General features: G+C 39.0%; 1 protein-coding gene across 1 annotated transcript in view; it reads right to left on the bottom strand.

Annotated features, from left to right (window-relative positions):
• CPNE8 (copine 8) overlaps positions 1-15,214 on the bottom strand; it is a 107,506-nt gene that overhangs the window by 60,154 nt on the left and 32,138 nt on the right. Inside the window, exons 6-8 of the mRNA XM_019474582.1 lie at positions 6,925-6,988; positions 2,121-2,224; positions 122-226 (exon numbers count right to left, since the gene is read on the bottom strand). Of these exons, the coding sequence (XP_019330127.1) occupies positions 122-226; positions 2,121-2,224; positions 6,925-6,988 (273 nt within the window). The remainder of the gene's footprint in view (positions 1-121; positions 227-2,120; positions 2,225-6,924; positions 6,989-15,214) is intronic.

The raw sequence follows: 15,214 nt of genomic DNA on the forward strand, positions 1-15,214 counted from the left end.
TGATTAAATAACCTAAATAACATCAGGAACTGAATTGCATAGAAAAACTTACATATAAAAGAATACATGAATTAGGGGGAAAAAAATCATATATGCTAAGAAAGCTTAACCTATAGCTTACCGGTCATAGTCTCCATTACACAGTGCTCTGACAGATATCTTGAATGCCTGCCACACTGGATTTAATGTATTTTTTATGACTTCTGTTTTGTGGCAGATTGTAAAACTGTAATAGAAAAAGATATATTTTGTATTTATTTACTTTTTCTTTTGTGTCATCAAACATGGAATCAAAAAAGCTGTAATCTGTATTCACTCATACACTCATACAATGTCCATATAAAATTTAAGATAAGAAAAAAAAGAAATGCAGTGAAATCAGAGAGAAGGGAGGACTGAAGAGGACAGACCTGTTTGAGAGAGATTACAGACTAGGGTGCTAAACAACTCTAAACCTAAAATGTTTTTACCCAGAACTTCGACAAGAATTACAACCATTCAGTGAGTTATTTCAGGCAAGAGCAGTCTCCATCCCACTTGTTTAAACAGGCCCTGTACAGCCAGGAATCAGTCACAGATCCAGAAAGAAAGTGGTCTGGTAAGGATTTGACTCTTGCTTAGCGATTAAGAAACTGAGCCAAGGGAGTCATGGCTTTCTGATGCTTGTTCCCCATTTTATGTCTATGATTTTTTAACCAGGGCTGTCTCAGGTAAAACATACAAGCCTCTGTGAGATCCCATGATCATGTTGTCTCGGGTGAAATACAATGAATTGTTCTAATGCATTCTGCTTTCTCTAAATGATGCAAAATTAAAATACTTCTTTTGAATCCTCATCTTGGGGACTGAATTGTTCAAAAGAAAATAGGAGGCAAGGTCCTATTTCACCTATTTCCTAGGTGAAATCGCTACTGATATTCTACATACAACTGGTGAAATCGCTACTGATATTCTACATACAGATGTAACTAAAGTTGTCCTTTGAGGGAGTATCTTTCTTACGTTCCAAAGGCCTATGTTTTTATCCTGGCTATGATCCAGAAGGCATGCCTGAAGCTAAGAGACAGAAAAGAGAGCATCCTTCTGCCCATGGGTGCAGAAGTACTGCCCCAACCTCCTGTTGGATTCAGGAGACCAATAAAAAAATCAGTGGCTCACCACTCACCTCTCGGAAGGAAGTGGCGAAGCATGGCACTCAAGGCCAAGAGAAACCGCATATACCAGCACTCCCAGTAATGCCCAGACAAATTCCACTAATGACCTTAATGCCACTCTCAAAGGAGCCATAACTCCTCCAGGCTTGCAATTTAAGATATTCAGCATTTATTCAGGAAGCTGTTCCTAAAATCTGCCTTTGAGAGGAAAACAGCAGGGAACAGACACACATATACCCATACATAGGTTTATGTTAACAACTGTTCCAGTTAAGCTACTGAAACAAGTAATATCATACATGTCTAGCCTTTGGTTTGATACAATGTTATATGTGAGGACGATCAGTTTCCAAGAAAACTCAACCTGCCAGTAGACCACCATGTAAGCAGTATGTTGACCAGAAGTTAGCATGTCAAGTCTTAGCAGTAAAACAGGAGAGATTAACCTACTTTAACAAATTAAAGCATGAATGTAGCAAACAACCACTTGTAAAAAAAAAAAAAAAATCTATTTAAGGTATTTTTTAATTCTATTTCCTAGAACTCTGTCAAAAAGATAAAAGGTATTTCCAAATTTGCAGTATAAAATGTTTTTACCTAAAACAATTTCTAAGCATTAGCATATCCTGCAGCTACAATTTTCTTTGAGAATTCTATTTAATTTAAAGGCATACTATATCTTAGCAAAAGTAACGCTATTTAACTATTTTTATGACAATTAACTGTCATAGTACTCTGTATTTATCATACATTCAACTCTTAAAACCCTGAGTTGCAATATATGATCTATTTGTTACAATAGTTTTATTCCTACACCGCATAACATGATATACTTAAATCCAAAAAAACATTATAAAAGAAACACAGCTTAATCTGACAAATATAAAAAAATGAAAACTATATAACCATCTGCAAATAAATAAGTTGCCTACTGTTTAGCAGCAGAAATACTTAACAGGCATCTACCTGCCATCTTCATTGCTTCGATGAAATACAAGGAAAGGATCAGATTTCCCAAAGAAGTCCTTCTTGTCTAGTTTGTTCGCACAAAATTGCATTAAAACTGAATCCTGAAGTAGGTAATACAGAAAAATTACAAACAACATGCAGTTTACTACACTAAAATAAAAAAAAGTAATCATTGACTAATAACCATACAAATAGAAAACAAAATAAATGAGGGTATTTGCCTTATAGATGCCCTCTACATATTCGCATTCCTGCAATGTCCTTATAGTGCAGTTTGAACTGCTGGAACCAAGAATTCCTTCATAGGGGGGTGCAGAGGAAGGGTAAATTTCTACGCTAAATGCCTCAGGATTTTTCCAGTATTTTCTGACATCCAAAGTTGCATTCTGAGGGAAATAGATGCACAGGCAAGGAACGCATATTAGAATTAATTTTAAAAACTCTAGTGAGACATGACTAAGCCTCATTCCTTCAGTGACTTTAACCTGCAGTTGTTTGCTCCTGCTGTCTGTAAAGCAAATGGCTTAGCAGCTTGCTATTAAGAGTCTAGAAGCTTCCAGAAAATGAGCCTGGAAGATACCAAATACACCCATTCTGGTGACAAATAAGGAGAAAAGTTTCTTTGCTGTGGTCAGGCAAACTGATAGTCACACATGGTCACCTCTTTGGGCAGAGTCACGAATGTGAGAAGGATTATAAATGCAAAGATAAATGTGCAGACTCACCAGCTAACTGGGGCAGGGCCTGCTGGAAGACTGTGTTCCACAAGCAGGTCTACAGGTGTAACAGCAGTGAGAGGAAGACTAGGGAAAATGTGGGCTCACCACTGAGTGAGGCAGGGGACCAGGTGACAAAGGACATGGAAAAGTCCGTGTTTCTCATAGCCTTCTATGCCTTGGTCTTTACTGGTAAGATTTGCCTTCAAGAATCTTGGGCACCTGAGACCCAGACCTGAGAAACTCTGGAACAAGGATGACTTGCCCTTGGTAGAGGAGGACCAGGTAAGGGAACATTTAAACAGACTAGACATACAGAAGTCCATGGGACCTGGTAGGATGCACCTGTGAGTGCTGATGGAGTTGGCCAATGTCACTGTGAGGCCACTTTTGATCATCTTTGGAAAGTCATGATGTTCAGGAGAAGTTCCTGCGGTCTGGGAGAAAGCAAATGTCACTCCTATCTTCAAGAAAGGGCAAGGAAGAGGACCCAGGCCAGTCTTTCCTCAATCCATGAAAAGATGATAGAGCAAATAATCCTGGAAAACACTTCCAAACACATGAAAGCCAAGAAGGTGGCTGAGAGTCATCAGCATGGATTTACAAAGCGGAAATTCATGCCTGATCAACCTGAAGCCTTCCCTCATGAAATGAGTGGCTCAGTAGATGAGGAAAGACTAGTGGATGTTGTTTATCTTGACCTTAGCATGGCCTTAAACACTGTCTCCCATAACATCCTTGTTCACAAACTGATGAATTACAGACTAGGTAACTGGACAATGAGGTGGACTGAAAAGTGGCTGAACTGTTGGGCTTCAAAGGGTCACGATCAGTGGCACAAAGTCCAGCTGAAGACCAGTCACTGGTGGTGTACCCCATGTGTCAAAAATGGGGCCAATAATATTTAACATCTTCATTAATGACCTGGATGATGGGACAGAGTAGACCCTCAGCAAGTTTGCAAACGATACAAAACTATAAGTAGCGGCTTATACACCAGATGGTTGTGCTGCCATTCAGAAGCACCTGTACAGGCTGGGAAAACAAACCAATGCGAACCTCATGGAGTTCAACAGAGGGAAATGCCAAGTACTGCACTTGGAGGGGAATAACCCATGCACCAGTACAGGCTGCAGGCCAAACAGCTGGAAAGCAGCTTTACAGAAAAGGACTGGGGGGTCTTGGTGGACACCAAGTTGACCAATGTGCTCTTGGCAGCAAAGGCGGCCAATAGCCTCCTGGGCTATATTAGGATGAGTGCTGACAGAAAGTTGATGGGGGGTCTTGGTGGACACCAAGTTGACCAATGTGCTCTTGGCAGCAAAGGCGGCCAATAGCCTCCTGGGCTATATTAGGATGAGTGCTGACAGAAAGTTGAAGGAAGTGACTCAGCACTGGTGACGCCACTCCTGGAGTACCGTGTTCAGTTCTGGGCTCCCCAGTACAAGAAAGACATGGACATACTGGAGCAATTCCAGTAAAAGGGTCACTAAAATGATTAAGGGATTGGACCATCTCTCATATGAGGAGAGGCTGAGAGAGCTGGAATTATCTAGCCTGGAGAAGAGAAGGCTCAGGGGGATTTTATCAATTTGTATAAATACCTGATGGGAGGGAGTAAACAGACTCTGCTTAGTGGTATCCAGTGGAAGAACAAGTGGTAATAGGTACAAGTTGAAATACAGGAAATTCCATTTAAATACAAGAAAAAACCTTTTTACTGTGAGTGTGGCAAAACACTGAAACAGAGAGACTGTGGACTCTCCTTGGACATACTCAAAACCTGACTGCACAGAGCCCTGAGTAACCTGCTCTCAGAAGAGCAGAAGGGTTGGACTAGATGATCTCCCAAGGTCTCTTCCAACCTCAGCAATTCAGTGATTCTAAAAATATTTCCAATTCTGAATATGAGCTATAAAAGTTTGGCAAAAAATCTCAGAAGATCAGATAAGAATTAATCCAAATACTGAATAACCTTTGGTAGGAAAATATCACAGAGAAAGTACGTGACAGCTGGTGAGACAGTGCAAGAGATTGTGTGAGAGAGTGTGCACATGAAAGAGCATGACAGAGAACACAAGAGTGCAAGAGAGAGAGACTGAGTCCCAAATTCTTTGCAAACTCCCTTCAGTGATTTTGAAATAGTCATCATATATATAAAATTTGAGTGGGGTGAATCTGGAAGAACATGAAGGCCTTGGAAGGCACCTAGTATTTGTCTTCATTAAAAGGGAAAGAAAAAAAAAATCCCGTTCTGATTATGGATTTAACGACATATTTGTGACTTAAATAGTTTGTTACAACTGGAATACAAATGCTGGTCTTGGAGGATAAACCCAGAATAGTAGGAAAAAATTGCCTTTAGTCTCTTTTAAGGTTACCAATAAACGCTTGGGGTGATGCCACGTCTCTTAAGAATGGTAGGAGCTTAACTTCTTAAGAAATGTAGAAGCACAATTTCTGCAGGAAAGCAATTAAATCATGTACCCATTTTGTCATCTGATAAAAGTGTGAACATTTTGATCATGTACAACATACAAAAGGTTGAGCTGATGTAAAACAGAGGGGAAAGACAGGCATTTTCCATGACCATACTTACTCATTCGTACTAGTAACATGGGAATTTCCTACTGCTAAATGGGAGTTAAATGAGACTGAGTTGGCGCACCCTATTAACATAACTGCGCAGGACCAGCAGGTTGCCTGGAAAAGGCAAATAAGATTTGAGCCCGTGTGCTATTCAAATATACCACTTCTGCAGAGAAATAATACAAACTTGACTAAGCTGGAAATAAGGCACAAAATTAAGGATTTCTTTTTTCTTTAAATACCTAACGAAATTAAGAAAATAAGGCCTAAACGATTAGCTATCGGATATATCAGTAAAAAGAGAAACATGACTATTGCATAAATAGAAAAAAATTAACCACTTATGACTTAGTATAAAAGTTACAAGTTATACAAAAGGTGAAGCATTACTCCCTCAACACCACCAAATTACAAAAACTAAGCCCCAGAAACAAATCTCTCCAAGCCTCAAGGTGTTTTTGTAGGTTTATGTATCTAATCTTGTACTTTCCAGATCCCCTGCACATTCTCATCAAATGTCTGATACTATTGCTTTCTTCATTTAAGATTTGCTATCTTGTCATTGCAAACTCTTCAAAGATACACCCTACAGCCCCATCCAATATATACCATGCTTTGACAAACTGCCCCCCTCCTCAGATTCCAACCGGTCTTTATCACCCCGTATCTATAATCCTTCTTTATTCTTCCTTCCAGTCTCTGTTTCCCTACGATTTATGGATTGCTGCTAGCTCATTCAGTACTGGGAAGCAACTGAGCTGGCCTGGCTGCCAGGTGCTTTCTGACCAGCAAGCCTCCTCCTCCAATCTACTTCTCCATGAACCCTAGGAGGGGGAGGAGCGGTGACACTCTTCGGGAAGGTCATGACCACACCATGTCTCTCCCCTTAACCAGCCAAATTCCTCACTGCTCTCTGCTCCCCGATACTCTTCCGTTTTCTATTAAATAAGTAGGCATCTGCCATTAATAGGCCAAGGAAGTCTTTACTTTCTTTAAAGAAAACTGTTTAAACTCTTCTTTTACGACGATTCTTTGAAATACCTTACTATTTTTTTCCAATAATCATTAATTTCATGTTTTTTAAATAATATAACTATTAGCATAAAACCTTTTAATTATAAGGTTAAAAATCCGAATTTTTACTTTGATGTTCATGTAACATCAATATTCCCCAATGGAAACATAATTCCATGGCTGAAACAAATGGATCTTTGTTAAAAATTGGACACTAAGAGATTAAAATGTGATTAATTACTTGGGGAAACAAAGACTAGATTTAAAACTCACCTAAGAATCAAAAACTTTATGCTTTGTATTGTTTTCTGCTTCCTTCTGTTATCTAAAACTAAGAATAACTGATGAGAAAAAAGTATCCTAACTTCTTACATATATCACAAAATGCAAATTTATACATTATACCTTTGACAATCTGTTGCAATGTAAATCACAAAATCATTTTAATTTTATTTTTCAAAAAGCAATGAACACACACTTACTCGGCAACAGCCCAGTTCCTCTGCTGTTACTATGACTGTTCCACATTTCTTCCCGGGAATTCCTCTGCAAGAAAATACAACTACATCACCTCAGTTCCTTAATAGCATTTATGAAAGTTACAACTGACACAGATAAGCACAAGGTAAGCTTTCAAGTCACAAAACTGATGGCATGCTATACAGTTTCCCTCTTCTGTCACTTGTCCTGTGTAAAAAAGTTGGTTTATCTTAAGTGAATTGGTAAATGGGTTGCATATTTATTCTAACTAGCAAGAAACAAATCAGTTTCAATTTTAAAGGAAATAGCATAAAATATTTAAATGGGATTAAATGACAATATCAGAAATTCTATTTTCCACCCTCCTATTGTTTTATTTAGAGATGACTCTACAACTTACTGATTTGTGAAAAGCATCCTTTTGCAAATTTTCCTTAAACAAAATACCAAAAATCTATTTAAAACTATACACCAGCCTTATTTTACAGTATTTATTCTGAAATGTTTATGAAGACACATAATAATCTCACCATCATATCAGATGCAGTAGTTGTGAAGTAAATTATAATTCACCCAGACAGCAATTAAAAACATGCTGCTGCAACACCAGAAAGCACAAAACAGATCCTTAGCATAAAGAACAATATAGGAACAGAAACGCCACACATAATCTTACAGTATTCAGTTGCAGCAGCCTTTTGAGGAATGGAGGGGGAAGTACAAATATTTAGATGCAACTTTTTGTATGATGCTACTCTATAAATGAGTTCTGCAATATCCTAATGTCTATTAGTATGTCCATTAGCACACACGTTGGCAATTCTAGATTTTTTTCAAAACTAATGCTATTGCTTATGCTCATTTTATTTGTAGTTCTTTATTTCTTTATGTCTTTCTTGAAAATAATTAATTATTTGAAAAAAATTACTTTCCAAGAAGGTATTAAGGTAAAATTATATTTTCAAATTGATTCTATTTTTTAGGTTTTTCTAAGAGAACTAGAGGGCACTCCTGTTCTTCTGTTGTTATGACAAAACATTAAGAACAACAGTAAATGTTTACATTATTTCACCTATTAGTTTCCTTAATCCTCTTGAAATTTTTTACAACGCTCTACAACTTTAAGTAAGTTTAGCAAGACTGGTATAATAAAGAACTGGTGGGAAAATAGTTCTTAAAAGCAGATAAAAGTTTAGAAATTATGAATAGAGGAGCAAATACTGATGCAAATTTACGCAAGCTCACTGGAACTCTTGTTTAGAAATTGATGTTTAAGTCTGTAAGGAATACATCAGAGAATGCTGCTCGTATACTGCTGCAGTCATTTGCCAGTAATCAGAGATACATGACTGCTCTCCTGGACCTCCTCAGTGCTACGTGGTGAGTCTGAATTTCACAAGGAAAACAGTGGATAGGGAAACTATTCAAGTTTTTGTTGCGAAATCTTAAATGACGATTTAAATACATAAAAAACTTAACGGCATCTTCCATTTAATGTGGTATGACTTATAAAGTACAATACTTTAAGACCAAACAGGAGAATTTTCTTCAAATAACAGAAAAAAAAGAATCTGGTCATTCCAAATATTACACAGTATGATTCATAGTTTTATCAGCATCTTCAAATCATCTGGTTTTAATGCTGTCACCCGTCAACAGCTCACGACTAAAAATTACCCATTTTAGCCTCTGTAGCAATGGGATATTGAAATTGAAATCTCAGATTTTCAAAAGAAGAAAAAGCTGCATTTTTTCTTTTGAACAGTACTTCTTGAACCTTCAAAAACTTTTGAAATTTGGTACTAAGAGCAGTAGTAGAAATGACTTAGTTATCAGGGTGATATTGACCTTACACGGTAAAATGTTTCAAGAACAAATGACCATGACCCTGGCTTTGACAGGTAAGGAAGAAAGAGAAATCTCAGAAGTGTAACTAAAAAAACAGAAGCTCCCAGCACCACAATCCTGTAGGTTATGCCAAGTCAAACAGAAGGCACCGGTATCAGAATTACCATTACCTGAACCAAAATTCTTCCTACTGAAGTATTTAAGCCCAGTTAACTGTGCCATTAGGGACATATTTGAGACGTAGTCTGGGCAGTGACAGTACTTTGAAAAAAAAAAGCATCAAACATTTCCTTTGGTATGAAAAGTCAGATAGATTTATCCCACTTCCAAAAGATTATTATGTCAGATGCTAGACTGTGAAAAGTACAACTCTGATCGCTCCCTGAAGAGATGGAGGCCTGAAGTAAACTGTTGATAAGCAAGCCCCATTTCTGAAAAACTAGTCACAAAACAGTTGCCATTTGATAGAGAACCTTGTGCCACTCTGCCTGCAGTTATAACACATGGCAGTCAACACCTGCCTGTCTCAAACTGAGATTTGCACATGAAGACATTCATGCAAAGACATGCTTCATTTCATCTTATGAACATGAAGGCCAAGGGAGGCCCAACCCCAAGAGATACCTGTGTCTGGAATTATCACTCTGAAGGATGGGGGAAACTGGAGAGGCAACACCCTGAAGATATTTGGGTGGGTATGTCAGGAAAAAAAAAAAAAGGAATTCTTGATTGTTGAGTAGACATGAAAAGTACAGAGAGTATAGTCATATCTGAAAGCACTTGGGGTAAGATTTGGCTTGATATATCACCAAGGTTCTCGAGGACACGTGCCTTATAAAAGAAGGATAATATTACCATGATGGCTGGCGAGGAGGTGAAATGCTTAATCGAGATTAGCACAGAATTTCTCTATGGAACAAAAAGTTCTCATTATTCAGGAACTAAAAACTCTACCAACTGACCTCTACAGTTTGTGATGCTATTAAGTACGAACTTTGTCTGCTTGCCTTGAGACTACAAGCATGAAAAAAGTACTGGGCCATTTGCAGACACTAAGGAGTTTGTCCTCTTACAAATTCCCTTACAAACCATTCATTAAGAAAAAAATCCTTAAATGTGAAGTCAGCACCCTGACAAAAACTTCAGTGGTCACAGATCAGCCAAATGGAAAGACCTTTAACTAGCAATAATGCCTTGTGAGAAAAAAACAAAATAATTTCAAGCCGGTCTTATCGCTGTATGAAAATACATTACTTGGAGATTCAGCATTACAGACCAGTCCTTCCAATTGCCAGGGAAATACTGACTAATATTACCTTGAAGACGAGCATGTAAGAGTTCCACCTGTTTAAATCCAGAATGCAGTGCCACTGCCCATCTTCCTTAGCTTTAAGGAAGAGCTGGTATTGAGCTGCCCTAGAATTGGTTCTATAGCACTGAAGTGACAATACAGAATTTATGTTCAGGCAACCAATTTCTCAGGGTAAGTTTCTCTGGAAAGGGTTACAGATCAGGGTTTGTGGGGTAATAATGAGGCAATCTGTATTGCATAACCACTGTCAACTCCAACACTCAGTGCTAGTTATGTGACACTCAGATACAGAAAATGTGCCAGTCTAAGTGTGAATAGGGTGCAAACTGAATAAAGGAAGGCAAAATGTGAGGAAGATCTATGTTTCAGTGGGTCCTACTGGTTTGAGAGCCTGAAATCTGTAGCTGTTCTACAATGATCACCTCTTTTTTATTCGAGGGAGCAAATAATTTGACTGTTAGAGGAACCAAACAGAAAACCATCATCACATGAAAGGTCCTCAACAATACCTGCATGTCTCTAGACAAGATACAGTCTTGAGGAGTAATTATTGTCTCCTTAGACCAAATGATTCCATGATCAAGACACCACATCTGCAGCACCTAGAGAAGTTTGAAAGGACACTCTGAAGGCCACTTGGGCTTTAACAAGGACTGAAAGGAGGACCTTTCCAGAGTTGGTGAAAAAATCAGAGAAAGATGACAATTTATCTGGGAATCCAAACCTGAGAGGTTAAACAGAGCCTCCAATTTTGCAAGCTGAAACTGCAATGAGGCAGAGGATGGAACATTTTTCAGATCATTCAAAAATTTATAGTCTTATCCTTGAATTTACAGAACCTAGCCCTCTGGCAGTCACAACCACAGATAAGAGGACAGGACAAATATATAGGAAGTCCCAATTCCAGGGTTCAGATGTTTCTCTATCAATTATGTTCACAGCAAGATGACAGGAGAAAGAACTTGCCAAAATAGGCCAGCTGGCTCCAGTACAGCCTCATTAGCAGGCAATGGCACTCAGATGTGAATAACTAGCATAGAATGCTCATTAAGCTTTGCAATGGCTCTACCTCCTCATTAAAGGGAATCCCTACAGGAATGCACTTAGTAGATCCTGAAAGAAGCATTGCTCAGAGTTATAAACGTGGCTAGCATCTTCTCTCTAGGAAGACAGAATATGCAAATATGTAATTCTGAATAATGTCTGGGAAGGTGACGCTCTCTTGACAGAAAAATAAAGCTGTGTCATTTCTGGAAGTAGATACATCTGCAACTCATCCTTTCACGCTAATACAACTGGGGCATGCAAGGCCAGCCTGAGTAAATCTTAGACATGGAGCTTGTCTTGAGAAGTCATTTAATCAATCTAGTAACCCAATAGGTAAAGAGAGTAAACGCTACTGTTAAAATGTCAGATTCTCCATTTCACCTGCTTTGTATGACTAGATTTATTTTCCAAGAGAAATTATCCAGAGCAAATGTTCACCTCTGTACCTGCCCAGTCTGTAAAATAAAGTGCAACACTGAAGTATGTTCTTGAACAAAAACGCTCACAGTCACAGGGATAACAGACTAGCACACTACCATACTGGGAGCAAGAGTCTTTTGCAACACTGCATTGAATTCAAAGCCCTTAATGGTGTCAGAAACAGAGAGGGAGGTTCAGGAGACATCCTCGTATCCGCCAAGACCAAATACTATTAGGTTCATGCCTCAGAGACTGTGGCGGTGTGCTCCCTGACTCCCACCGTCCCCCCCACATAAGCAATGACCACCAGCGGGGGTCATGATGGCTACATCCAGCTTATGCTGGACTTTGGGGATGGATGGCAACATGGTAGCCAAGCGCTGTCTAGAGCAGTGACCCAAACGACTTGCTGGTATGCAAATATGACTGTAAGTCAATCATCTTACTCTATAAATAGTGGACAGCCCAGGGCCAGTTGAGCTCTCTTGCATGGCAGCGGGCTGCACAGCGGGATCTTCCCTTGAGTAGGGACGCCTCTCAAGGTTACTTCTCGAGCTTGAGAGATTCCTTGCCGCAACAGATCCTCAGTAAGTGACTAATAGCATGCTAAACTTTGAAATCGTACCTAAGTGATATAAAGGATTAATTGTGCATATATAATCCTTTAGACATAAACCCTTGACTAAGTCTGGGACTAGGATTGGATCCAGCTGCACCTAGACTCCTCTCTGAGAAGGAGTTTAGAAAGCAAGGGGGTCCTTTCTGAACCTCATGACTCAATGGGAGGGTCTCCCTGACAGTTTTGTCTGACCCTGTCCTCTATGCAGCAAATAATCAAGTGTACCTTGCCATTGAATCTTGTTAAACCACTGTCGTATTTACCATTGAACTTCGTTAATTCACACTTTAACTCACTGTCTTCTATCAATAAAGTGTATTGTTGCTTCTCTCTCTTACAAGTGAAGTGCAGTCTCACTCCATCCGCGACAGAGGCGTAATCTGCTGGTGCTTGTAAGACCAATGAAACTGCAAGTCATGCCTGTCATGAAGGCAAAGAAGAAAAATGTGTGTGTGTGTGTCTTCACTTTTGCACTCACCATGAAGGTTAGTAGCAAGATATGTTTCAGCCTGCCTGACACACCACTGCAATGGCGACCCTCTAGGCTTGAGATGTTTTTACCTTCATTTTGATGAAGGACAAGAGTATCCTTTCATGGTCGACTTTCTAAGGAAACTTTCCCTCGTGATATACAATCTGACTTGGAGTTGGCCAGCTCATCGCAGCCATGGAGTCCTGAATTTCGTGAGGCTTTTGTAAATGTCCAAAGTAGACAGATCTGAAGTTTAAGCTTCAAGTCTTTCTAATTTTCATTTTGAAAGAATGTCAGAGCTTACTTGAATGCAAATCAGAGAATGGAATTCAAGCTTCTCAGGCTGCTTAAGTACAAGAAGTGCTACTTCAGTAGGGTAGTTGATTGGGACTAAAAGAGCACTGGGCATTCTCTTCTTTGTACATCCGTTGGCAGAGAACAGAAAAGGCAAAATGTTAATGAACTTCAGAAATACTGTGAAGAGAAAAAGCCCTCTGATCTCAAGTGACAGATCATAAAGAACATTCAGGTTATGTGAACGTGGACTTGACTTTGTAAAGAGAACGATAAATTCAAAGCAGTAAATATCCTTAGGAACGGAAGACATGCAATATTGTCAATTGAATTATTGTTATTGGAATATTAAGAGACTTTAAACATGTCTATAAGCAAACAATCCTGAAATGCAATGCAATGGTTTAATGAATAAAATAAGACAACAAATGTCTCCTAGACACCAAGGTACCCAGACTTCAGAGTCCAGAGTGAACAATCAACCAGGCACAGTTGTCTAGCCACAGCACTGTCAAAAGCACCAACGACAAAATAAAACCTGAACACTGGGAAGAGCTGATAAAAAGTCATGAAAAGTTTCTCATTAACATTAACAAATATCTACCCGCACCACATATACAAAAAGGAAGGTATATTTCAGAATCTTTCAGGGCGACAACTGATTTGGGTCCATCTAGTAACTGTCATACAACACCGTATCAGAAGCCAGACCTGAACAACGCTTGTTTACCCAAGAGAAAATGTATTACACAGGCCCACACAACTGTGAAATAATTATAAGACCTTTTTTCCATTGAATCTTCACTGATATCTTTTCCTTTCTCATAGCTAATTTCAAAACTTTAAACTTCATCTGTTACTCACTTCAGACTTCACTTAACCTGTACCAAGTGATAACAAACTGCTGAATGGATGATTTTTAATCTACACGTTTAAAATAAATTTCAGGAATTTTCTCAGGAAAAAAAATGTGTAGTGTGCTGAATAATTTACCACTTTGAAGACAGAAAGAACTATAAAGACCTTCAAGAAGTCAGCAAGATTTGCCTTACCAAATATGGGTGTCTTCAAAGTCAGCACCGTTCTCTGACCAAGTCACCACAGGCTTCCAGTAGAGTCAACTGACAACTAGTCAAAACAGTCAATGGAGTTGCAACAGTGCAATTCACTGTGGCAGTTAGCATAAGTTAGGCCTAGATAGTGAAAAGTTAGTGAACCTTTGTTTTAGGAGAAGTAAACAAAATAGGGCCAACCTCCAGTCCCAACAGACAGGACAGCATTTGTGTGCTCAAGTAAACAGTCAAACTATGCAGCCAACCTGCTCACCATCAAGAACTAAAAACATGTCCAGAACAAGTAGGGAGTGTGTGTCCTGGGATAGGCCTGGTAGGAGCTGGGCAGGGGCTGTTTCTCTAATTGGGTTACTGGAGTTCCCCCACCTGCCTTGTACCTCTGTGCTCCTTTGTGGGTGTGGAGATGGGACTTCAATGGGCTGATGGGTTTCCTGGGATAGGTCTGGAAGTAGCCAGGGTAGGGTATTATTTGGACTCCCCCACCTGCCATTGTGCCTCTCTTCTTTGTTTGCAGACAAGTTTTTAATCATGTAACCTAACAAGGTTCCTTGTCCTCAAGGCTATTTCCTGGACAGGTTTTTAGAAGTTTAATATCCCGAATGGGATTAAGAGGAGAATCACAAAACACTGTTGTCTAATAACCACAATATTTGCTGAAGTTAATCATTTTGTATGATTGTATTAGAAATCTGATGATCTGATCAGCTGGTTCTTCATTGTTTGTTTGTGCGGGGGGTTTTGCAGGAGCTAGATTACAATTAACAGTTTCCTACTGTTCCACAGTAGCCATAATCTATTGAACAGTAATTTAACACTCGTAATACTGACGCAGTCCATTTTAGGTTTTTTTGGGGGTTGCTTTTGGGGGTTTTTACCTTTTTTTTTTTTTAGTGTTAAGTTTTATACAATATTTATTTTATTGCAGACAACTTGTGATTAGCTACTGAAATTGAAGGACATGTTAAAAGTTAAGGTTCATCTGCAAACCTTGATGACAACAGAAGGTGACACAGTTTTAAAGTACCTTTTTCTGGGTAGTTTTTCAAGTTATTTAAGGAAGTGATACAATAAAGTAGTATTACTTCTAACATATATTATGTTACTGTGTGCATAGGTGTGTTTTTAAGTTTAAATGGTGTGTTTGTAAGAGTTTTCCTGAATTATTGTCGTGGTTTAACCTCAGCCGGCAACTAAGCACCACGCAGCC

This window comes from Aptenodytes forsteri, unplaced genomic scaffold (genome assembly GCF_000699145.1).
Source record: "Aptenodytes forsteri isolate BGI_AS27 unplaced genomic scaffold, ASM69914v1 Scaffold137, whole genome shotgun sequence".
Classification (NCBI taxonomy): domain Eukaryota; kingdom Metazoa; phylum Chordata; class Aves; order Sphenisciformes; family Spheniscidae; genus Aptenodytes; species Aptenodytes forsteri.